The following is a 23,647-nucleotide window of genomic DNA, read 5'->3' as shown; positions in this document are numbered from 1 at the left end:
ATAAATAGCTATTGGGCTATTGTGAACCTCTGCTAGGACTATCTTAGGTATATACTAAGTATTACAAATGAGAGAAACCTTGGAGCCTGTTTATTTGGGTCTGACTTACTTCACTGAATAGTTTTTTCAAGTTTTTGTACCTTCTTAAAGCTACTTAGTGTTGCTATCCCACTTCTAGCCTTCCACTCTGGATATGACATGAAACATCACTCTCATATTTCTTTTTCAATAATTGACTGAGAGATGCAAAAAACACCCAGAATGTCCTAGAATGTTCAGGGGAATGTGCTTTATCAGAACCAAGTCCCAGAAATTGCTTCAAAGGACACAAATGCTCATTAGGTTTCCTCAGAGTAAAAGAACCATGGAATGTAATTCACATGGACTGAAAATGGAACCAAGACAAATAGAGCCCAAATATTCAATGCACTCATGTGACAAAGGACATGGGAAACCTGAAATGAGTCTGGGGGAGGAGTAGATGGTATGGGGAGAATGATGGATGGGTTGAACCTATTGACTCTAATGTGCATCAATGAACACATAACTAGACACATTAGATTCTAACCCCCTTATGTGACATTTGAAGCTATGGAAAATTAAAATTAGGTGGAAACCATTCTTTGAAACAGAACCACAGTTACTTGTTATATCATTATTGCTACTTTTTCAATGACCTTTTGCCTAACATTACAGCTCAAAAATTTTGGCTAAAACTCTTGTTTCTCTGAAAACTGAAGAGAGAAAAGTATTGTTGGAGAATGACATGTCAAACATGACATCATTTGCCATAAAGCAAGCGTAAAATGAACTTGGTTTTTTTTAATAGTGTTTTTGTTTTGCATGATGTATTGACAAGGAACAATGCATCCTGGTTCCAAGATCTCTGTTTATTTTAATTTACTCTCCCAGATTCAAAGCAAATGATGACATATTACAAAGGAGAAGCCAAATAATTACTAAGTTTCCTGAAGGCTTCCTTCATGTCTCTGTTCCTTAAACTATAGATAAAGGGATTCAGCATCTGTGTCACTACAGAATACATCACAGAAGCGACTGCAGTCTTCCTCTGGGACTCAACGAATGCGGAGCTGATGTACACCCCAAAACCTGTCCCATAGAACAAGGAAACCACACACAGGTGTGACCCACAGGTGGAAAACACTTTGTACTTTCCTCTTGATGATGGCATCCTCAAGACTGAAGACACAATGTGAATATAGGAGACAATAATTCCGCAGAAAGGAACACCTGCGAATAGACTAGATGCTACATAGATCATTAGGTTATTGATGAGTGTGTCCGAACAGGCTAACTTGATGATCTGTGCAAGCTCACAGAAGAAGTGGGGGACTTCCAGGTGTGTGCAGAAGGACAGACGTAACACCATCAGAGTGTGGAGGAGGGCATACACTATGCTCATGAGCAGAGAGACAAGAACCAACAGAACACAGATGTGGGGGTTCATGATGACTGGGTACTTAAGTGGGTGACAAATGGCCGCATAGCGATCATAGGCCATCACTGCAAGGAGACAATTTTCTAAACTACCAAAAATCAACTCGGAACACACTTGAGAGAGACATTTTATGTACGTGATGCTCTGGTCTTGTGTGTGGATGTTCACCAGCATCTGGGGGACGGTGGTTGTAATAAAACAGATGTCATTGAAGGACAGGGTGGAGAGGAAGAAGTACATGGGGGTGTGGAGGTGAGGGTCAGAGATGATGGCCAGAATGATGAGCAGGTTGCCAAGGATGGTGATCAGGTACATGGACAGGAAGAGACTGAAGATGAGAGGCTGGAGTTCAGCATTGTCTGAGAGACCCAGGAGAAGGAATTCTAACATGTCTGTCTGATTTACACTTTCCATTTATACATGAACCTGAGAGGAAAGATAAGGTAAAAGATAATTTATATGGTATGCTCAGCAGTATCCTCAGAAAGTGGGAGAGATGTTTACTTTAATAAGAAAATTGGGAAAATAATTTGAGGTGCCAACTCAAGACTTATTGCTTGATGTCTACTGACTCTGAGGACCTGCAGACTTTGCTGAACTTAAAACTACAATAGTGAGTACTGAGAACCTGTTAATTATAAAAGAAATCTTCATCTATATTTGAATTAACATTAGTCTTCTACTTCCTCCTTTCCTTCTCTATTCAATCACCCGCTGTCTCAGTCCTGTTTTGAAAACAAGTTTTATTAAATGACAACTGTCAATATACATTTTGCCAGTGTCCAGAATAAAACAAATTGTAAGCCATTGATATTGTTATTGTTAGGATCATCTCCTATTTTTAAGTTAATTAAAAATCAAGAGTAAATTTATGAATTATGTCTTCTGCAATACTGGTTCTTTCCTGGATCCTCATATCACTGTCTTCTGAGTAGCTAAGATGATAAGCTCAGGCCACTGGCACCTGACATAACTTGATTTTGATTAGCTGCTGCAATATTTTACATATTATTTCAAATATTTTAAAATATATGCCACGCGGGCATTGGTGGCTCATGCCTGTATTTCTACAACTCAGGAGGCTAAGATCTAAAAGTTGTAGTTCCAAGCCAGCCTTCACAGAGAAGACCATGAACATGGTTTTAATCTATATCTTTATCTATATGTGTGTGAGAGTGATACATATTCCATGTATAAATATATGAGTGTATTGTTTAAACAGTATTAGATTTACACATGCCAAATATAATCTAGGCTCAAGAGTATTTCTGTAGATGGGGAAATATCTTCACCTGTACAGGAACTTGAATTTTCTGTTGGTAAAAACCATGACGGATGAAGTGATTGCTTGACTGTCATGATCATTTTGCAATGTGCAGACATCTATCTCTAAACCAATGTGTTGTTAATCAGTTATTTAATATAGAGTGTGGGAAGCCTGAGAGATGACTTATGAGGAGAAATGAATAGAATAAAAGCATTCAGAGGAAAATAATATGAATTTTTATCCTGCCAGCATATTTATATGAAATTTTACTGCTCATGTGCCTGCAATATCAGTCACAGACAAAAATGAGCAAAGAGATCCATATATGCATGATAAAATGCCAACATGAGCTGGTCACCTGTTACTTATGCCTGCAACACTACTCAGAGGCTGAGAACTGAGGATCACAATTCAAAACCAGCCCAAGCAAGTAAGTCCATAAGAATTTTATCTCCTCTAAACTACTAAAAAGAAGTGGAACTTTGGCTCAAGTGGTACAGGGCTAGCCTTTGAGCAAAAACAAGCAAACGATAAACTCAGGGACAGTACCTGAGTCCTGCATTCAAGCTCCAGGGCCAGCACGCATGCACACACACACACACACACACACACACACACACACCAAAGAAGCAAATGTGAATGCCTATAACTACCTCAAGGAAATTTTTTCCTGTAGAAAGAAAAGTGAAAGAAGACTTCAGTAGTAACCAAATGCATTTGGAGGGAATATAGAATAAAATGAAGGACAGCTCCAGTTAAACAGAACCTGACGTCCAAATTCCACCTGACCTCACTTGCAGTATATTAACAAAGTGACCACTTGTTACCTGGTTCATTTTGGAGAGAATGGTATCCAAAGGCTGTCTCACCTGGATATTGAGGATGGAAGATACAAATGCAGGAAGTGCTCCTAGACCTGCTATGTCTTAGAGGCCTCATCAGCTATTATTTGCCTCCGAAGAAGTGACTCCAATTTGGATTCTTTATTAGGCTGCTGAGTCGTCTCACACCTACATTTTGCAGACTTTGTGTCCCTGCAGACTCAATGTCCAAAGCTCCTTGTTAAAGTAGCAATGTTATCATCATTCATATCCCAGGGGGCTAATGTCCTTGCAGTCCAAACATAGAGAAGCATGGAATCCAAGATGGCCACTCCCTGGACTCAGAAAGACAGGCTTGCATCATCCAATTTTCTCCATTCTTTCACCTCAGTGCCATCTTTTAAAGAGCTGGCATACATCACGTTTTTTCCCCCTAATAAATCCCACAGTAGTATTTTGGGCTAAACCAAAGTTTTCAATAATAATCATCCTCAGACACAATTAATACTTCCACACATTCTTCCACACATTTGGGACAGTGGATTTCAGAATTAAAGCCAAATTATCCAAGATACAGGTTGAGAATCAACTTTTGCCTTAATCCTGAGTGTCACACTGAACAAGTCCCACACATGATGGATGGCAATCACAGATAAGTTTAGTGCAAAAGGAGGAAATTTCAGTTTTCTCTAATGGTAAAAAGCTGGCACTAGAATAAGAGAGAAAGCAGACCAGCACAGAATACAAGAGTTTGACCTCTTTTGTTAAGTTGGGCTCTACTCAAGGCATTGAGTGTTGCTTCTACTTTTTAAAATGTAATTTTGGACAAAGTCACCTTTCCCTTCTCTTGTTCCCAGTTTCCCCCTCCTGTCTCTTCCCACAAGTTGCATTGTTCAGCTTTCACATAGTGTCTACTGAATAGCATGGTAGCATTTGTTCAAACTTCCTCCCTCCTCTTCTGCATCCCTTCTTAGTCCCAACACCCCCTAAAACAAAACAAAACAAAACCATGTTTCAATTTCCTGGAATTCATTTCAATAAAAAGTATTTTAAATGTTTTGAGGAGTTATGCCTGTGAGTTCCCTAAGGGTAACCTTTTTTAGTCTGTGTGTGAATGTCTAGAGTCCTGTATAAGTTATCATGTCCAGTTATATTGTAGATCCCACTTCACATATCAGAGAAAACATGCACGTTTTCCCCTCTAAGCTTGGCTCATCTCACTTAACATGGTTTATTCTAGACCCATCCATTTTCCTGCTGCCTCTACTTTTTCATAGGCTCAGCATTCACTCAAGAATATTTCCAACATTTTCTCACTGTCTGTCTTAATATCTTACTGTCTTACTGTCTCAGAGAAGCAGCTCCTCATCAGACTGTTGTGTGGTATTGTTGACAATCATCTAATCTTATTCCCTAGAACATATGATTCATAGAATTTTGAAACATCTAAAATACATGCTTTTCTTATAATAACAGAATGATGTACATAGGCTCTATACCATTACACAGAGCTTGTCACTTATACCAGGAAGTAGAAGAGCTGGAAGGGATGGAAACTCTATAACTGGGCATAATTTCACCTGCAATGCACAGGCAGTCATTGCCCTCTGCCCTACCAGAGAGTTTGCAAGGGAAATGAACCTTCAGAATCATCCCAGTTGTCATGGGATCCAGGTCTTTAAACTGTGTCATTTAGTCATCAATGCAGTCTTGGACATGCTAAGAAATCTTGACTGAAGCATTTGCAGAATGGGAAGAAAGGACAGGGCTGTCTGGCAGTGGCCCACTGAGATACTAGCAGCATACTTGATCGGATATTTACTTTGAGAAATATATTTATATGTATACATTTTCTATATTATGTCTTCCATAATATTTAATTAATAATTAATCATTACTTGATTAATACAAATTTTATATGTTATAGTATAATTTATATTGCATAAATTTCTAAATTTATAAAATTATTTATTTAATATGGTACTAAATATATATATTATAAATCACATTTACTTATATATACTATAATATAAATATTCAATAATAAATGCAAATAATATATCAGTATCATTATCTTATTTATTTATTTGTATTATAAAATATGTAAATGTCATATATTAAATAAATATATATAACATAAATTAACTATTATATATATTTATGTGCTTATAAACATAACTATATATACATGTGTTACAGATCACATATTTATTATGGTATTATGGATGTTGGCTCTCACGTCTGTTGAATAAAATTGCAAATTAATGTAAAAGTGTTACAAGTTAATTCTGCATTTATAACAATATGTTGAGATAAGAAAAGTAGGGTTTCTAACAAAGTCAAAAGTCACCTAGTCATTATAGTCTCCCTCTTTACAGAAGATGCATGAAAGAGTCAGAAATTTGACTCAGGAAATACACTACCTTTGATTTACTCCAGAAACTCTGTGCAAAGGAAAGGACACATGGGCACATCGATGGAAACAAAACTATGGATGAGATTCCTCAAGGTAACTTTCATTACCTTGATCCCCCAGAGAGTTGACCAAAGAGTTCAGCATTTGAAGGACTGGATTAAACATCATGGAAACCATTGCAATCTTTTTTTTGGGGGGGGGGTCCAGTCGTGGGGCCTGAACTCTGGACCTGGGTGCTGTCCCTCAGCTCTTCAGCTCAAGGCTAGTGCTCTACCACTTGAGCCACAGCTCCACTTCCGGCTTTTTTTTCTTTTTGCTTATGTGGTGCTGAGGAATCGAACCCAGGGCCTCAGGCATGCAAGGCAAGCACTCTACCACTGAGCCACCTTCCCAGCCCCCATCGCAATCTTTTAAAGTCAGTCAGTAAATGCCGAACTAATGTACATCCCAAAAAATATATACACTAGAACAAGGAGATGGCAGACTGGTGAGACACAGAGGTGCAAAAGTTTTCACTTTGATTCTGAAGATGGAACTCTCAAAACACAGGACACAATGCAAATAGAAGGGAGAAGTATTCCAGAAGGAAGAAAGCCTTCAGGTATCCAAGATAAAATAATTTCTCATGGTATTCTTTGTCAGATCAATTTCATTCATTCATTCACTCATTCACTTATTCATTCATTCAACCATTTATTGTCAGTTTGAGACCAGAACTCAAAAATTCAGTACCTGCTGCTTTCACTCATTGGCTAGCACTCTCCAACAGGGCCACACTTCTTTTTATTTTTAATTTGCTTTTTGAAATTATTTTGAAGTAGTTGAACAAAGAGGTTTCTGTTCAACATGGCAGTTGGTGGGTACAATGCATTTTGATCAGTGTTAACCCTTTCCCCATCTTAACCCATTCTCCCCCATCTCTCCCAAACCCACACATCCCCCACTAGTTACCTGATTCAAATTTTCGTATTTTTAAATTCAGTAGCATAATTTGGGATCTTAATAGTACTTTTTGTACATTGCTAAGTATTAGTTTAATCAGTTCCATCAACTGTTGATTTTTTTGTTACAAAATTTCTTTTTTTATTTCCTTAGTTTCACATAGTAATCAACCCCTAACACATTTTAGTTATGGTCACATCCATAAGGATATGAGTATAAGCAATTATGGAAAAAACTTCATGGCAGAACATACATTGTTCCAGCAATAATAGCTTTGACCAACTATGTTATCTGAAAATTGCTATCAGATATGAGTGGTTTAAGATCATTATGCTATCTTTGACATACATGGGAAAAACATATTTTCACTTTCAATAAGAAAAAGAAAATTCTTCAGGAGGCTGAGATCTGAGGATCATGGTTTGAAACCGGCCCAAGGAGAAACATCTGGGACACTCTAAGCTCCAATTAACCTCTTAAAATTCAGAAGTGGAGCTATGTTTCAAGCAGTAGGCTGCTAGCCTTAAGTGAAAATAAAGTCAAGCTCAAGGATAGATCCCAGGCTGCAAGATTGGCAAATGATGTTGATGCTGATTAAGATGATGATGATGATATTAAAAATAATAATAAATTTGAGTGAGGGTCTTTTCTTCCTTCATCTCTCATTCCTATCTCCCTCACTCTTTCCCCCTCCCTCATTTCCTTCCTTCCTTCCTTCCTTCTTTCTTTCCTTCCTTCCTTCCTTCCTTCCTTCCTTCCTTCCTTCCTTCCTTCCTTCCTTCTTTCCTTCATTTTTCCTTCATTTTTGTCAATACTATGATGGAACTCAGGACCTGAGAACTGTGTAAAATGTCCTGTATAATATAATGTCCAGAGTCCTGTATAATTTATCATGTGCAAGTGTATTTTTTGTGTTTTACCATCCAGTGTGTTTACCTGTCAATTTAAAGGCACATTCTAATTACCACAAATGAGGGAAATCATATCAATACCAAACTTCAAACACTATTACAAAGCTGTAGTAATAAAAACAAATTCTTAGTACTGGTAGAAGAAGAGTCCTGAGGACCAATGGAATAGAATAGATGACCCAGAAATGAACCCACAGACCTTTAGCCACATAACATTTGATAAGGGAACAAAAATTGTAGGATAGAAGCATGACAACTTCTTCAAAAACTGAGGCTAGCAGAATTGGTTATAAACATGCAGAAAATTTAAGGCATGTTCTTATATATCCCCCTGCAGCAGAATCAATTCTAAATGGATCAAAGACCTCAATGTAAGGCCAGATATCACAGAACTATTACAAGAAGGGGTAGAGCTTCTAGGCACAGGTTGAAACTTCCTAAGTAAGGATACAGAATCATAATAAAGTAAGACTAGATAAATGGAATTTCATCAAGTCAAAGAGCTTCAGCATGGGAAATTACTTAGCTAAACGTAAAGAAATGTTCAACATCTCTGGCCATAAAGGAAATGCAAATCAAAACATTGAGATTCCTGCACCAGACAAATAGAACAAGAAAATGTGGCATATATACATAATGGAATTCTATGTTTCCATCAGAAAGAATGATATTGCACCATTCGTAATGACATGGAAAGGCTTGGAAAAACTTATAGTAAGCAAAGTAAGCCAGACCCAAGAAACATAAATCACTTCCCTTGAATCTCAGACCTTATGCATGCTAGGCAAAGACTGCACCACTGAGCTTAGCCCTCAGCCTACCTGGCTCACATTTTGAAGACAGATATCTGAGAGACACCTCAGTTGCTTAAGCAAACTATCAAATTTCCTAACAAGTGATTCAAAATAAATAACTGTGTACTGTATAAACCACACATCAACTTGGAAGATTAAAGGATATTCTAGACTGTTCAAAGTAATGGAAAGCAGACATTACTGACACAGGTAATTTCCATCTCCAACACAGGACTAAGGAAGAAAAGATTTGCAGTTCTCCTTAAAGTATATATTACAAAGGTGAAAAATATGACAACATATTTTATTCACAATATAGGGCAAACTGTTTATATTCTGTGTGAAAACTATTGAAAGATAATAATATAGCTTTTTAAAATTCCAAAATAAAATCATTTTAAATTGAAAAAATAAACAAAAAACCCACTTAGTGCTGTGTACCAATAATTCAGACCTGTAATCCTAGTTACTCAGGAGGTTGTGATTTGAGGATGGCAGTTCAAAGCCAGCCCAGTTAATTACCACAAAACTGAAAGTAGAGACTCAAGTGGTAGAGAACAAGCCTTGAGCAAATACAGCTCAAAGACTGCACCCAGACCCCGAGTTCAAGCCCCAGGACACCACACACACACACACACACACACACACACACATATACACACACATACACAAACTAGTGTCTAAACTTCATTAAATTCCTACAACTTAGAAATCAGAAGAAGAAAATTTGGCTGCCTCATTAGGTAAAAAAGGCCAAATTCTTCCTAGAATTAATTTTCTTCCTTTCCTTCTCCATGGGATTAGTGAGTCTTTAGCAATTAGAATACATGAGCCAACTTGACTAATGATCAGCTATGAGCATTGAGATTCCAGGTCAGCTGGTTATAAGAACCCATTCTGCATCCCAGCCCTACACCTGGCTCCTTGTAGCCCTATGGTCTGTGTGGTAGTGCGTGCTTCTTCCAGGCTCACCAGTGGAACAAGAGGACTTCCCTGTGGTTGTGTCTTCCTGCCAGCTCTGAGCACTTAGCCGAACATCTCACAGGAAGTATGAAATAAAATGACTAAGTATCCTTTGGTCTCCTCCCAAAAAAGACCCAGTGCAGCCCTGTAACTGCTCCTAGATACTAAATGGAGGAGGAGAGCAGACCTGGTTTGTTCACCATGCTGACAGCATAGCTGGAGTAGCTAGATGGGAGGGTTACCAGGAGGCACAGTTTATCTCACAGCCCTAGGACATTTGTATTCTGACTTATAGTATTAGTGGGAAGGCTACTGTTGTGTTTGCCTTCCATACTTGTTCCAAGTCATCAAAGAATACACCAGAGCAGGATGCAGGAATTCTGTCATGTCTTTACCCCCCAAAGTAATTATGATGATGATGATGACCTTCACTATGATGTAAAAAATCTTTTCCTAGGCCTTCCAAGTCCAGACTCTCAGCTCACTTTCTTCATGGAGCAATTAAAACAAAATCTATGTCACTACACATTTTCTCCATAAGGAAAATCTACACACTTTATCATCATGACACATTTTATCATCATGACACATTTTAGGATAGGAGAATGAAGTGTGTGTGTGTGTGTGTGTGTGTGTGTGTGTGTGTGTGTGTGTGTGCTGCTCTTAGGATTACAACTTAAGCCCAGGGCACTGTCCCTAGCCTTTTAAAATATATTGTTATGGTTATTATAAAGGTTATTTGCAAAGGGGTTGCAGTTACATAAGTCAGGTAAAGAGTGCATTTTTTTGGACAGTGTCACCCTCTCCTTCATTCCTGACCTTTTACACTCAAGGATGACATTCTACCACTTGAGCCACAGCCCCACTTCCAGATCTTTGCCAGTTAATTGGAGATAAGAGCCCCAGGCACTTTGCTGCCTAGGCTGGCTTTGAACCATGATCTTCACATCATGTATGAGCCATCAGTGCCCAGGTAAGAATTGAATTTTTCACAATTTTTATTGTTGTTTTGATACTCAGTAGATGCAGTTAGGATTAAATCTAGACAATAAGATTCCCCTCTGCACCACCACAGGGCACCTGTCTCTTTCCTACCAAGCCAATATGATATTTCTGTTCTTGTTGCCCTGGGCAATAGTGATCTCTCTGTCGATTTCCCTTTTGGTGTTTCCTATACCTCAGAGGAGATCTGTGGGTGTCCTTGCTGTAGCCGCTGCAGGAAGCATGGCTGATATTACAGGTGGAGCCACAGAAAGTGTTAGCACTGGAGAGTTCAGCGCACCTGCATTTCTGCCCTTTGCTCTGAGATTTTTGCTTCTTTGTCTCACAGTCTTCTTCACCCTGTGATATCAACCCAGGCCCATCTCTGAGGGAACTCTGTTGGGTGTTACTCTGAGCAGACAACAGAAAAGAATTATATAAATATATATGTATATATCTATATATAGTGTACCTTAGGAAATTGGAGTACAAACTCTAGCCCTCTGCTTTTAAACTTCTGAACTTTAGTGAAGCATTGAACAAGTCACTTGGTTGGACCTCAAAGGCCCAGGATTCCATTTTGAGTGTTTCTATGTCACCTGTGGGTCCCTGGGCAAGTTTTTTATGTGGTAATGTAAATTGTCTCTGCTTGTTCCAAGTACACTGAGCTTCAACTGAAAAATCATGACACTGCATATGACTAAACATGAGAGATTCAGATAATTTGGAAATATAAATATTAGAAATTATTGTTATTAATACACTAGGTAGAATAAGTCATATCCTTCAACTAATATTTCCTGTCATCTGCATGTTTATGTTTCCCTATATTGCTGAAAGTTTTTACTATTTTGTTGTTATTATTATTATTATTGCTTTGCCATTTTTCCTCCTGCTATTTTTATTTTTTAACTGTTTTAGAATTTCAGAGTTAGGAGATTTTATTAAGTGGCAGAGTCAGGCCATGGGTAAATAACATTTCAATCAATTTCCTGCCATCTTCCTGGTATGTATATTTGCCTTAGGTTATATAGGAATAATCGGGGATCAGGGGTGGAAAGGTACTCATAGATAAAATAGTCCCAAGTCACAGGTGTTGTCTGGATGTGGTCAGAGGTATCATCAGGTGATCTGACAGTCTGTTTTCTCAGGATCTGTTTTGTGGTGTCTAATACAATAAGAGTCATGGGCAGAACAGAGTGTTGGTGGCTCATCCCTGTAATCCTAGGTACTCAGGAGACTGAGATCTGAGGATCATGGTGTAAAGCCATCCCAGACAGGACAGTATGTGAGGTGCTCATCTCCATTTAACCATCAAAAAGCCAGAAGTGGAACTGTGGCTCAAGTGGTAGAGTGCCAGCCTTGAGCAAAAAAAGGGTCAGGGACAGTACCTAGGATCTGAGTTCAATCCCAGGTCTGACATTAAAAAAAATAAAAAAGGCCTGTACTTTATTGAGTTTCTGGAAGGTGGTCACCAGTGACTTGTTTGGATCCTGAAAATTTCCCCTCTTGTTTGAACCAATTTTTCTCTGAATTGTTTGTCTCTGTGTTTTTTTCCGGCATATTTATCAATTAACTCCTGTGGTTCCTGGAAGTCCATTGTCCCAGAGATTGGCATGTTCTAAGACGCTCTGGTCTTGACCCATGTCAGGAGAGAAGGATATACAGGGCAGATAGCCATCAATGCCAATAGTCTTTTGTCCCAATTCGTTTTATGAACATATTGGGGCTTGATCTCAGGTCACTGTCCTGAACTTTCTTTCTCAAAGCTGGTGCTCTACCACTTGATCTGAAGCTGCCCTTCTTCCTTCCTTCCTTCCTTCCTTCCTTCCTTCCTTCCTTCCTTCCCTCCTTCCTTCCTTCCTTCCTCCCTTCCTCCCTTCCTCCCTTCCTCCCTTCCATCCTTCCTTCCTTCTTTTTCTTTCCCGATTTCTCTCTCTCTTTCTTCTTTTGTTGGTTCATTGGAAATACAAGTCTCACAGTCTTTCCTGCCTGACGTGACTTCAAACCACTATCCTCAGATCTCAATCTTCTGAGTACCAAGGATTACCACCAACATCCAGCTTGGAAAAAATATTGCATATTCCATGGATTCTCTCTAAAGATAGAGAGTAGATATTTTCTTGTGTTCTCTACACTGGATGTCTCATAATGTTCTTTAGCCTAAGGTCTCTAAAGGGAATGATGTGAAAGCATTGACATGGAGTAGAAACTCAATGAAAAGGGAGTTGTAAGAGTCAGGTAGAATGAAGAAATAATGGAAGATACAAAGTTCTAGTCTCTTTGCATCAACACAATGAATTCCCACATTCAGAGAAATTTTATACTTTATAGTTATTCCTACCTTTTCCTACCCTTCCATCCTTTCCTCCTCCTTTTCTTCTTTCTTTCTTCCATCCTTTCCTCCTCCTTTTCTTCTTTCTTTCTTTCTTTGTTTCTCTTCCTTCCTTCCTTCCCTCCTTCCTTCCTTCCTCCTTCTCTGGTTTCCTTTTCTTTTCTTATCCCTCCCTCTCTTCATCCCTCCCTCCTTTTGTCCTTTCCTTCTTCCTCATTCTTCTTTCCTCCCTTTCTTCCTTTCCTTCCTTCCTATTTCCTTCCCTCCCTCCTTTGTTTATTCCTTCCTCCTTTCTTTCTTTCCTCCTTCCCTTGCTCCCTCGTTCTTGACCTCCCTTCCTTCTCTTTCTCCTTTTCTTCCATCTTTTCTTCCTTTCCTTCCTTCATTCCTTCATTCTTCCCTTCCTCTCTCTCCTTCTTTCCCTTCATTCCTTCCCTTTCTCTTTTGCCTTTCTTTCCTTCCTCTGCCCTCTTTCTCTCCCTTTTCCTTTCTTTCTCCCTCTCTCTCTTCTTTCCTTCCTTCCTCTCACCTTCCATTCCTTCCTTTTTTCCTCCTCTTCCCTTTCTTCCTTCCCTCACTTTCTGCCTTCCTTCCCTTTCTTCCTTTTGTCACTTTCTTCCTCCCTCCTTCCTTTCCCCTTTGCTTCCTTCTCCCATTCTTCTTCTCCTTCCTTCCATGCATTACTGGAAATTTTCCCCAGGGTCTCAGACATGCTGGATAAGCTGTGAGCCACTGAGAAACACTTCCATTTCTGAAAGAATACACAAATCAACCACACATGCAGTTACCAATGCCATGTGAATTTATGGAAGAAAAAAATTAAACCTGATCTTAATTATTCACTGCTCAAATGTAAGTAGACTTTTTAGCTGAATGAATGAAAAATGCAGGTAATTTGCTAATGACATGCATAGTACTATACTACTTTACTTATACCATAACCTCTTTTGTTCAAAAGGTGTTCTAGCTACATGGAGCCACAGAACTTAACAAGTGTCTTAGAATTTATCCTTCTGGGACTGTCAGATGATCCAGACTTGCAGCCTGTCCTCTTTGTGGTGTTCCTGTTCATATACCTGATCACAGTGCTCGGGAATCTGCTCATCATCAAGGCTGTCACCTCTGACTTCCACCTCCACACCCCCATGTACTTCTTCCTCTGCAACCTGTCATTAGCTGACATTGGATTCAGCAGCACCACCATCCCCAAGATGCTGGCAAACCTCCAGACTCAGAGCAAATCTATTAGCTATGCTGGCTGCCTAATGCAGGTGGCCCTTTTTGCTTTGTTCGGTTCCTTTGACAGTCTACTCTTGACAGTGATGGCCTATGACCGCTTGGTGGCCATCTGTCATCCTCTTCGCTACTTAATCATCATGAACCCCCGCCTCTGTGGCATACTGGTCCTTCTGTCATTGTCAATCAGCCTTTTGAATTCCTTGGCGCACTGCTTGATGGTGTCACAATTTAACTTCTATGCAGTCACAGAAATTCCTAATTTCTTCTGTGACCCTCCTCGGCTCCTTAAGCTTGCGTGTGATTATACTTCAACTACTGATATATTCATCTTTTTCCATGCTTTAGTCTTTGGTGGTCTTCAAGTCTCTGGAATCCTGTATTCTTATGTTCGCATTGTTTCTTCTATTCTTAGAGTCCCATCAGCTAGTGGGAAATACAAAGCCTTCTCCACCTGTGGCTCTCACCTGTCCATCGTGTGTTTGTTTTATGGGACTGCCATTGGGGTTTACTGTAGTTCAGTTCTTTCAGTTGCCCCCAGGAAGGTGGTGGTGTTCTCCATGATGTACACTATGGTCACCCCCATGCTGAACCCTTTCATCTACAGTTTGAGGAACAGAGACATCAAGACAGCCCTTCAGAGGCTAGTGAAAATGACAGCCTAATACATGTGTGTGTGTGTATACACATATACATGTGCATATACACGCATATATGCATACATACATATATATATACATACATACATACTTAGGTTATGTTATCTGGGTTTGTAAATCATGAAATTCTGCAAAACCAAGCACTTAAAATTGGAAGCACACTTGTGAGTTTCAGCAGTTCTGATGATGATGACGATGATGTTTCATCTGTAAACATCACTTCATTTGAGAACTTCTATAGTTTGGATCTTCAATGTTACCTGGAATCTATCAAGTTCAAGACATGTTCTACTTTCTGGTATCCTGGGATGGTGAAAGCTTTGAAGATGGAGCCTTATAGGAGGAAGTTAGGTCATTGGTGGTGTGACCATAAAGAGAGCACGGTGAGACCCTGTACCTTCCTCATTCTCACGATATTACCAGTCATCTTCTTTCACTATTCCTCTTAATTTCTCCTTCCTCCTTCCCTTCCTTCCTCCCTCCCTCCCTCCCTCCCTCCCTTCCTTCCTTCCTTCCATCCTTCCTTCCTTCCTTTTCTTTCTTTTTTCTTTTCTTTCTTCCTCACTTTTTCTTTCTTTCTTCCTTCCTTCCTTCCTTTCCTTCTTTCTTTCTTTCTTTCTTTCTTTCTTTCTTCTTTCTACCTTTCTTTCTACATTTCTTTCTTTCTTTCCCTTCCTTTCTGCCTTCCTCCCTTTTCTTCTTTTCCTTTCTTTCCTTCTTTCTTTCCTTTCCTTCTCTTTACTTCTTGGTTGGCTTTTATTTGTATTCCTTCAGATTTAAGCCTTGTGAATAGCTAGGGTTACAAACTGAGTCACCAATGCTCAGAGTTCTTTCTGATTAATATTTTTTCCCCAAAATGCTTTCCTGTTCTTTATGATGTCCATTTTTCCTTTCCTGCTTCAAACACCTTTCTCTATTACTCTGTGATCTGAATCACAGGAAGGGTCAGATTTTTCTATTTAGCCGTTTGTCATTCTTTCACTAGTGGTCACTCACCATCACCCTTTATTTATTTATCCCATTATGCCCCTTAATGTTGTGGTTGCTATTTCCTATTGGTGATTATATCTTTTCAGTTATTATATATATATATATATATATATGTACACACACACACACATATATATATATATGGTGATGAACAGGGGGTTACAATCATATAAGTAAGGTAATGAGTACATTTAATTTTGTTTTTATTTTTAGTACATACTTTTATTGTTAAGAAACTGTACAGAGGGGTTACAGTTACATGAGTATGGTAATGAGTATATTTCTTATCGAGCATTGTTACCTCCTCCTTTGTTTTCCCCAACCATCCCTTCCCTCCACACCTCCCCAATTCCTCCCTCCCCCCCCAAGTTGTAAAGTTGATTTTCAACATAGTGTCTCATACATCTTATTATTACAATGTATCAACCTATATCCTTATTTCAGCATTTTGTTATTTCCCCTCCCCTCCCCAAATTAGGCAAATGAAATACAAGATGCAGGACACCAGAATCAAATACTGTTAAAACAGGGATTATACCATGAGGGGAAAACATTCAACAAATCATAGTACATTTTAAATGCAATAGAAACAACAGCAAGAAAGATAAAACCTCGTGTCCCTATCTTGGAGTTCATTTTGCTTAGCATCATCTTATATGGTCATATGTACATAGTTTTTTACCTTTTCTGATTGTCCTAGATATATACTAGTTATTGAAAATAAGGGAAACCATGGGACCTATGTTTCTTTGTGCCTGGCTTACTTCACTTAATACAATTTTTTCCAAGTCTTTCCATTTCCTAACAAATGAGGTGATGTCATTCTTTATGATGGAGGCATAGAATTTTGAAGTTACTTCCTCCCTTGTTTTCTCCCACTAACCGCTCCCCATTCCCTTCTGCCCCAAGTTGTAAAGTTCATTTCCAACATAGTGTCAAGGGCTGGGAAGGTGGCTCAGTGGTAGAGCGCTTGCCTTGCATGCTCGAGGCCCTGGGTTCGATTCTTCAGCACCACATAAGCAAAAAAGAAAAAAACGGAAGTGGTGCTGTGGCTCAGTTGGTAGAATGCTAGCCTTGAGCTGAAGAGCTGAGGGACAGTGTTCAGGCCCAGAGTTCAGGCCCCACCCGGACCTTCCTCCATTCTCAAAATACAAACAATACCCTTAAAGGGTCCCCTAATTTAGACGTATGCCAACATAGTGTCTAGTGAGTATCATTGCTGTATTAGTTCATCCTTTGTCCTGGTCTTTATGTGATGCTCTTTCCCTTCCACAGATCAGATAAACTTATATATAAGACAAAGGGTACAGAAAACTAAAGCAAAAAATTCAGGGATACTGCAAACAGAACATAATAATGACCTCTTGTTTCCAAGATAGGCTTCATTATATATGGTCCTATGCACTTAGTGATTGGTCTATTGTGATCCTCTGATAAGAATATCATAGACATATTCTAATTATTACAAATGAAGGAAACCATGAAACTACATTTTAAGCCCAAAGAAATATTGGTTATAATTTTCATCTTTCAACCATTACCAATGAAATAATCTACAGAGCATCAATTGCATGAACATTACTAATATGCTTTTCTCTTTTCTTGATCAATACATCAATAAATGGTCACTTGAGGAATGAAGACATTTTGTCAACCTGTATGGTCAAATGTGCTCAGAGAGCAAAGGTCATCACCAAATATAGGCTACAGTAGCCTACTTTCAAGTACTGTGTGGCTATAATTGTGCCTGTGAATCACCTAAGGGATTATAAATAAATTTTATTGTGCCTGTGGATTGCTCAAGTCCTCATAAATGTACCATTATCCTGTTTTCATTTTCTAATGAGAATAAAAGATCATGTCATTTCTTAACAAAAGCTCTTCTTCTTTTCTCTACTCTTTCCTTTCCTTTCCCTTCCCTTCTCTCTCCCTCTCACTTTCCCTTTCTTCCTTCATTTTTCTTTTTGTTCTTCCTCACTCCCTTGCTTCTTTCCTTCTTTGCTACCTCCCTCCTCTCCCTTCCTTCCTTCCTTCCTTCCTTCCTTCTCTTTTTTTCTGGTCATGGGCCCTGAACTCTGGGCCTGGGCGCTGTCCCTCAGCTCTTCAGCTCAAGGCTAGTGCTCTACCACTTGAGCCACAGTGCCACTTCTGGCTTTTTTCTTTTTTGCTTATGTGGTACTGAGAAATCAAACCCAGGACCTCATGCATGCAAGGCAAGTGCTCTACCACTGAGCCACTTTCCCAGCCCCCCTTCCTTCTTTCCTTATTTCCTTCCTTCCTTCCTAGATAAGGAGATGGTATTTGGATTTAAACTCTGAGTCTTTCCACTCTTAAGAAAATCCTCCACCTCTAGAGTCCTGTCTGTAGTTCTTTTGCTTTGATTTTTAAAGATGAATTCTTGTTTTTTCCTAGGGTGGGACTTGAACAATAACTGTCATACCTCTGCCTCCTGCAGAGATGGGAATATAGATACATTTGACCCCAACAAACATTTTTTTGCCTAGGCTGTACCAAAATGCAAATATCCTATCTCTGCTTCCCAAAGTTAGCTGGGATTACAGGCATGAGCCAGTGAATCCAGCCTGCTCTTTCATCAGTCATAAAAGCCCGATTAGAATCTCACCTTTCAAACACACTTGCCTAACATTCATCATGACCAATTATTTCTTGGGTTTCTTGGTCTTGTGACACATAACCACAAACTTAAGCATACATCCATCTGTCCTTTGAGAAGTGCTGCACCTTTCTCAGTTTACAGTTTCAGCTCTCTGAGAAAATATGCATAGCAGGCTACAATAATCTCCTCAGCCTTATGCCAAATCACTCAATTCCACCCAGAATGAACTCCAATACCAGCTTCCACTTGAACCAGCAAGCCTGAGCACAGACCTCACAATATCTGTAATGAAACTTGGAGCAATTTAAAGGCAAAGGATTTAATATCTTTGGTTATTTAATGCTTCTTGAATTACAAGATTATATCCTCAAAACTACACCATAAATTGTAGATATTACAACTCAAGAATGCTTTTAATATGCACATAATCCACCAAACATAGAGGCTGAACCACACAGCACACTCCAGTGTATGCATCAGGTGTTCTGGAATCCCGTGGCTGACTGGGAAATCCTGCTCACTGTTTCTGCTCAGCAAGCATGTAAAAAGAGCATGGGATAGCCCATAGGGATAGCCTGGGGAAAAGCGCCAAGATTCTATATGCCTAGCCTTGTTTGTGCAAATTGTGCTTTGCCTCCACCCCATCATAATTTACAGAATTGTCAGTTGAAAGATGAGAAGCTGGGGATCATCTGCATAATTAAAATCTAGCCCAAGCAAAAGGCAGATACTACACAGGGCCTATGGTGGTGTAATTTTAATGTATGTTTGGGCACAATCGTTGATCATTAGCTAAAGCTGGGTAGGTTTATTTCTAGGCTATTCTCTTCCATTCGTTCCCATTTCATCCCATCACATCACGTTGTTGTGATTGTTTTGTGACAATACAGCGCTATTCTTTGTCACCATAGCTCGCTATTATAACCTGAAGTCAGGTATTATGATAACTTCAAAAATGCTCATTTTGTTTAGGACCACTGTGGTCATATGAGGTCTTCTGTGATTCTGTGTTAATTTTAGGATTGATGTTGCTATTTTTGTAAAAAGTGTCAATGGAGCAATAGGGCTTCAGGGAAGTAAGAAAGATGAATGCAGAGAGGGAGGCTGGGTGAACACAGTTACAATACTCAGTGTACATACATAGAAATGGAACTAGATAAGTTGAAGGGGATGGGTGGGGTAGGGTGTAGTGGGGAGAGGATAGAAATGGGTAACATTGATCAAGATGCATAATACTCATAAACCAACATAGGGAATCTTTTTCTAAAGAAATTAAAAAATAATAAATACATACATTTCACATTAACCTTTGGGATACAGGCATATCAGTGCTAAGAGGGTTTATAGCTCTGAACACCTACATGTTCTCCTATGTGGCTCACCCCTGAAATTTTAGGTACTCAGGAGGCTGAGAACTGTTTACCACAATCAAGATAGGGAATCAGCCAGATTCCCCTCGATGGACAAATGGATTGAGAACTAATATTTTTGCCCCTTTTGTACTAGAAATTGCCGTAAAGAAAATCTTCGATGTTCTTTGTATGGCAGTAGATTTTAAGACTCTTCAAAATGGTACCCAGATAAAGGGGAGCTGAGAAGAACCTGAAAAGAGAGACCTGGCTGTATTTCCACGTGAGATGACAAGCCTTTTCTTTCCCTATGTTCGTGAATGCGTGTCCATGCTTTAATAGAATGAATTGTTGAACTTCTCAGTTCCCATAGCATCTTCATGTCACATGCTTCCACAATGAACAATTCTACTGCATGGTCTCTCTTTTTTGCTTGTCTTTTGGTACAGAAGAGTTAGACTTGATATTTTAGGATTTTCAGGAATTGGACCACCCCTTTTATGTCCCTTTAGTGAGAAAATGAAAGTCAGTGTGTGACTTCTGGATCTTCATAAATGACTGAATCATATTCGAGGAGGAACCAGGGTTATGTAAAGAATAAAATAAAAATAAGACTTTGTTAGGTTCCAGTGGCTTACACCTGTAATTCCAGTTACTCAGTAGGGTGGATCTGAGACACTAGACTAAAAATGAGGTAAGAAAGTCCATGAGGTTCTCATCTCCAATGAACCACCAAAAAGTTAGAAATGGTATTAAAAAAGCTCAGGGACGAGGTCCAGGCCCTCCCTGATTCCAAGCCCCTGAACCAGCACAATAATAATGATGATGTTGATGATGATGATGATGATGATGATGATGATGATAATGATAATAATAATAAGCCTGAGACCTTCTACTGCCCTCTTGTGTCTCCATTGAATCTGTAACTATGTGTGGACAAGACATGGAAAATCCACCACCTATCCCTAGCTTGCATGGCACTGGGACAGGGGGATGTACTGGAAAGGGGACACTCAAGGAGGTCATTGGATGATGGCAGCTTCTGTGGCACATAACTGTCTTCTGGTATTCCCCATGGGTGTCCTCCCTTGAAGATGTGCTTTTAAAATAAGTTAGTAGACAGAAAAAAAAGATATGTTATTATCATGGGGCTCAGACTATAAACACTGTATCTTTCACGTTGAGTTCCTCTCTGCATCCCCCTCATCCTCATTGTCTGCAATCTTCACACTCACTGAATTATTTCCTTCTCTTTCTTCTCCTATTCCTCTGTCCACTTTCTTCTTTCTTTTTTTCCTCCTTATTTTCTGTCTCTCCCTGTCTTTGTATGATTTCTCATTCTATATCAGCCTCATTTCTCTTCTGTTTTATTTTCCTTGTTTCTTTTCTTCCTCTTCTTATCATTCCCCTCTTCCCCTATCTTGATCTTCTTCCTGTTGATTTTTCCATGTCCTTGTTTGGATCATCTTTTTAGATTTTGTCATTCATCTCCAAGATGAATGGCAAAACACTTCCTTAGTGTATTTTTTTTAAGTTTCCTTAGTCTTAAAATTCACAGTGTAAGTTAAAGGTTGAATTTTCATAGAAAAATTAGAGCTCTGTTTAGTGATAGCATAATGGTAAATTTAAAATACTTAATGAATCCAGGATGATGTGCCCTCTTTTTTTCTTGATATTCATAGTTTAGATACATTTGTGTATGCATGCAGGCCTAACCTTTCCTCTTGTACATAGATTTCACACATTTTACCACGCTAAAGTGATTGATCTGGAAATTCTCTTCTTTTCTCCATGGTCAATTTCCCCTTGGACTAATTTATTTCCAACAGCATCCAATGTACCATGCATATGAGTTTCCATCTTAAAACTCTTTCTGTGGCTGGGAATGTGGCTTAGTGGTAGAGTGCTTACCTAGCATGCATGAAGCTCTGGGTTTGATACCTCAGCACCACATGGACAGAAAATTCCAGAAGTAGCTCTGTGCCTCAAGTGGTAAAGTGCTAGCTTTAAGCAAAAGAAGTTCAGGAACTGTGTTCAGACCCCAAGTTCAAGCTCCAAGATTGGCAAAGAAAAGATCCTTTCAAGATTTTTCATCCTCTGTAGCATATATGCACCCACCTCTTATTTCTGTATAGCAAACTCTTAAAACAAGATTTCTTATTACAAAGCTCTCTACCCAAATTTTAACCATCCCTATTTTTCTCCAAGTTCAGTGCAAAAGGAATTTGACCTGAATTCTTCTCTGACACAAACAAAATTGCCCTTTACCCTTCACCTGCCACTCCTCTATTCATATTACTGATTTTCTGACACTGTATGCACGTCTTTATGTGTGCCTCTGTGTGTAATGGGGATTAAATCAGGACCTAGGTACTGCCCCTTAGCTTCAAGGCTGACACTCTTCCAACTAGAGCCAGAGCTCCACTGCTAACTTTTTGCTGGTTAATTGAGAAGTCTTGGAGATTTTTCTGCCTGGGCTGACTTTGAATTGCAACCCTTAGATCTCAGCTTGCTGAGTAGCTAGGATTAGAGGTGTGAGCCACCAGTGCCCAGAATCTGACACTGACTGATATGAAGTTAAGTCGCAAATTCATCTAAAAAGTCACAAGTGAGGTTGCTGCTACCATTCCTAGTTTGGGTGGTGTTCTAAAGTTTTCAGGTCATTTAAGTCTACTAACAGCCCTGTTTATAATTTTCACACTCAAAAAGTGAACATTAGAATTTTCTGTATGAATTAGAAGATAGAAAACACGGCCATCTACACATCAGTGGTGCAAGATTTAAATCTCATCCCATGGAAGGTGGAAGCAGGACAACATGGAGGTTAAGGCTAGATGTAGTACATAATCCAAGGCCAACTGGGCAAGCACCATGTGCAGTGTGTTCAAGGTGGGAGTAATGAGGTGGGGCAGAAGCAACACATAGATGTGGACAACCCAAGCTTGGCTCACGGCTCAGGGAATGAGTCACACTCACCTCCATGCTGCACCCACAGTCTTCAAGGACATGCTCTCCTGGGACTAGAATGACAGTGAAATAGCTGTGTAATGAGGTACTGAGCAGGAGGGCTGAAGAGGCTGATTCCCACCTCCACACCCCCATGTACTTCTTCCTCTACATCCTCTCCTTCACAGATATCTGCAACAGCCCCACCAACATCCCAAAGGTGCTGGTGAGCATCCAGGCCCAGGACCATAGCATCTCCTACACTGGATGCCTCACCCAGGTCTGCTTTGTCTTGGGTTTTTCGTGGTTCAGAATGTTGTATTCTTACAATGATGGCCTATGACTTTTGTATGGCCATATCTCACCCCCTGAGGTATACAAGCCATAATTTACCCCAGTTTGTGTGTCCTGATAGTTATAATATCCCTGCTGGCCATTACCATGAATACCATGTTCCACAGTCTCATGCTGCTAAGACTTTCCTTCTGCATTGATCTTGAAATCTCACACTTGTTTTGTGAGCTTGTCCAGATCAGGAACATGGCTTGTTCTGACACTTCCATCAATAACATCATTGTCTATGCCGCAAGTGGTGTATTTGCCAGTGTTCCTCTCTCTAGAATTATTTTCCCTTGCACCCTGATTGCCTTTTCTATCTTGAGGGTTTCTATGATGAAGGGGAGATACAAAGCCTTTTCTATCTCTGGGCCTCAGCTCTCTGTCATTTCCTTATTCCATAGGACAGTTTTTCAGTTGTATATGAGCTCCAAGGTTGCTGATTCTTCTGCTAAAAATGCAGTGACCTTGATGATGTACCCCTCAAATGCTGAGGAACAGAGAGGTAAAGGAGGCCTTGAGGCATCTCTCCTTGGAAAGCCTTCTCTGTGACTGTATCAGCACTTGGGTTTCAAGAATAATGAAAATGCAGAAATGCCCGAAAGCCAGAAGGGCCCATCACTAA

At 39.5% G+C, this 23,647-nt stretch overlaps 2 protein-coding genes and 1 pseudogene across 2 annotated transcripts; 2 read left to right on the top strand and 1 right to left on the bottom strand.

Annotated features, from left to right (window-relative positions):
• Nucleotides 1–934: 934 nt before the first annotated feature.
• LOC106001357 (olfactory receptor 7G2-like) lies at nucleotides 935–1,873 on the bottom strand. The gene has a single exon (XM_013036466.1). The coding sequence runs from the start codon at nucleotides 1,871–1,873 to the stop codon at nucleotides 935–937; it is 939 nt and encodes a 312-aa protein (XP_012891920.1).
• Nucleotides 1,874–11,443: 9,570 nt separating this feature from the next.
• LOC106001346 (olfactory receptor 7E24-like) lies at nucleotides 11,444–14,790 on the top strand. The gene is made up of 2 exons (XM_013036457.1): nucleotides 11,444–11,465; nucleotides 13,841–14,790. The coding sequence occupies exon 2, from the start codon at nucleotides 13,861–13,863 to the stop codon at nucleotides 14,788–14,790; it is 930 nt and encodes a 309-aa protein (XP_012891911.1). The 5' UTR covers nucleotides 11,444–11,465; nucleotides 13,841–13,860.
• Nucleotides 14,791–14,882: 92 nt separating this feature from the next.
• Nucleotides 14,883–23,647, top strand: LOC106001345 (annotated as a pseudogene).

Source organism: Dipodomys ordii, unplaced genomic scaffold (genome assembly GCF_000151885.1).
Source record: "Dipodomys ordii isolate 6190 unplaced genomic scaffold, Dord_2.0 Scaffold288, whole genome shotgun sequence".
NCBI classification, from domain to species: Eukaryota; Metazoa; Chordata; class Mammalia; order Rodentia; family Heteromyidae; genus Dipodomys; species Dipodomys ordii.
The sequence above is the reverse complement of the archived record's forward strand: the minus strand, read 5'-3'. Positions and strand labels throughout refer to the sequence as shown.

Excerpts from the sequence above, each read along its gene's own strand:
- LOC106001357 (XM_013036466.1), bottom strand. The coding sequence starts at position 1,873 with ATGGAAAGTGTAAATCAGACAGACATGTTAGAATTCCTTCTCCTGGGT.
- LOC106001346 (XM_013036457.1), top strand. The coding sequence starts at position 13,861 with ATGGAGCCACAGAACTTAACAAGTGTCTTAGAATTTATCCTTCTGGGA.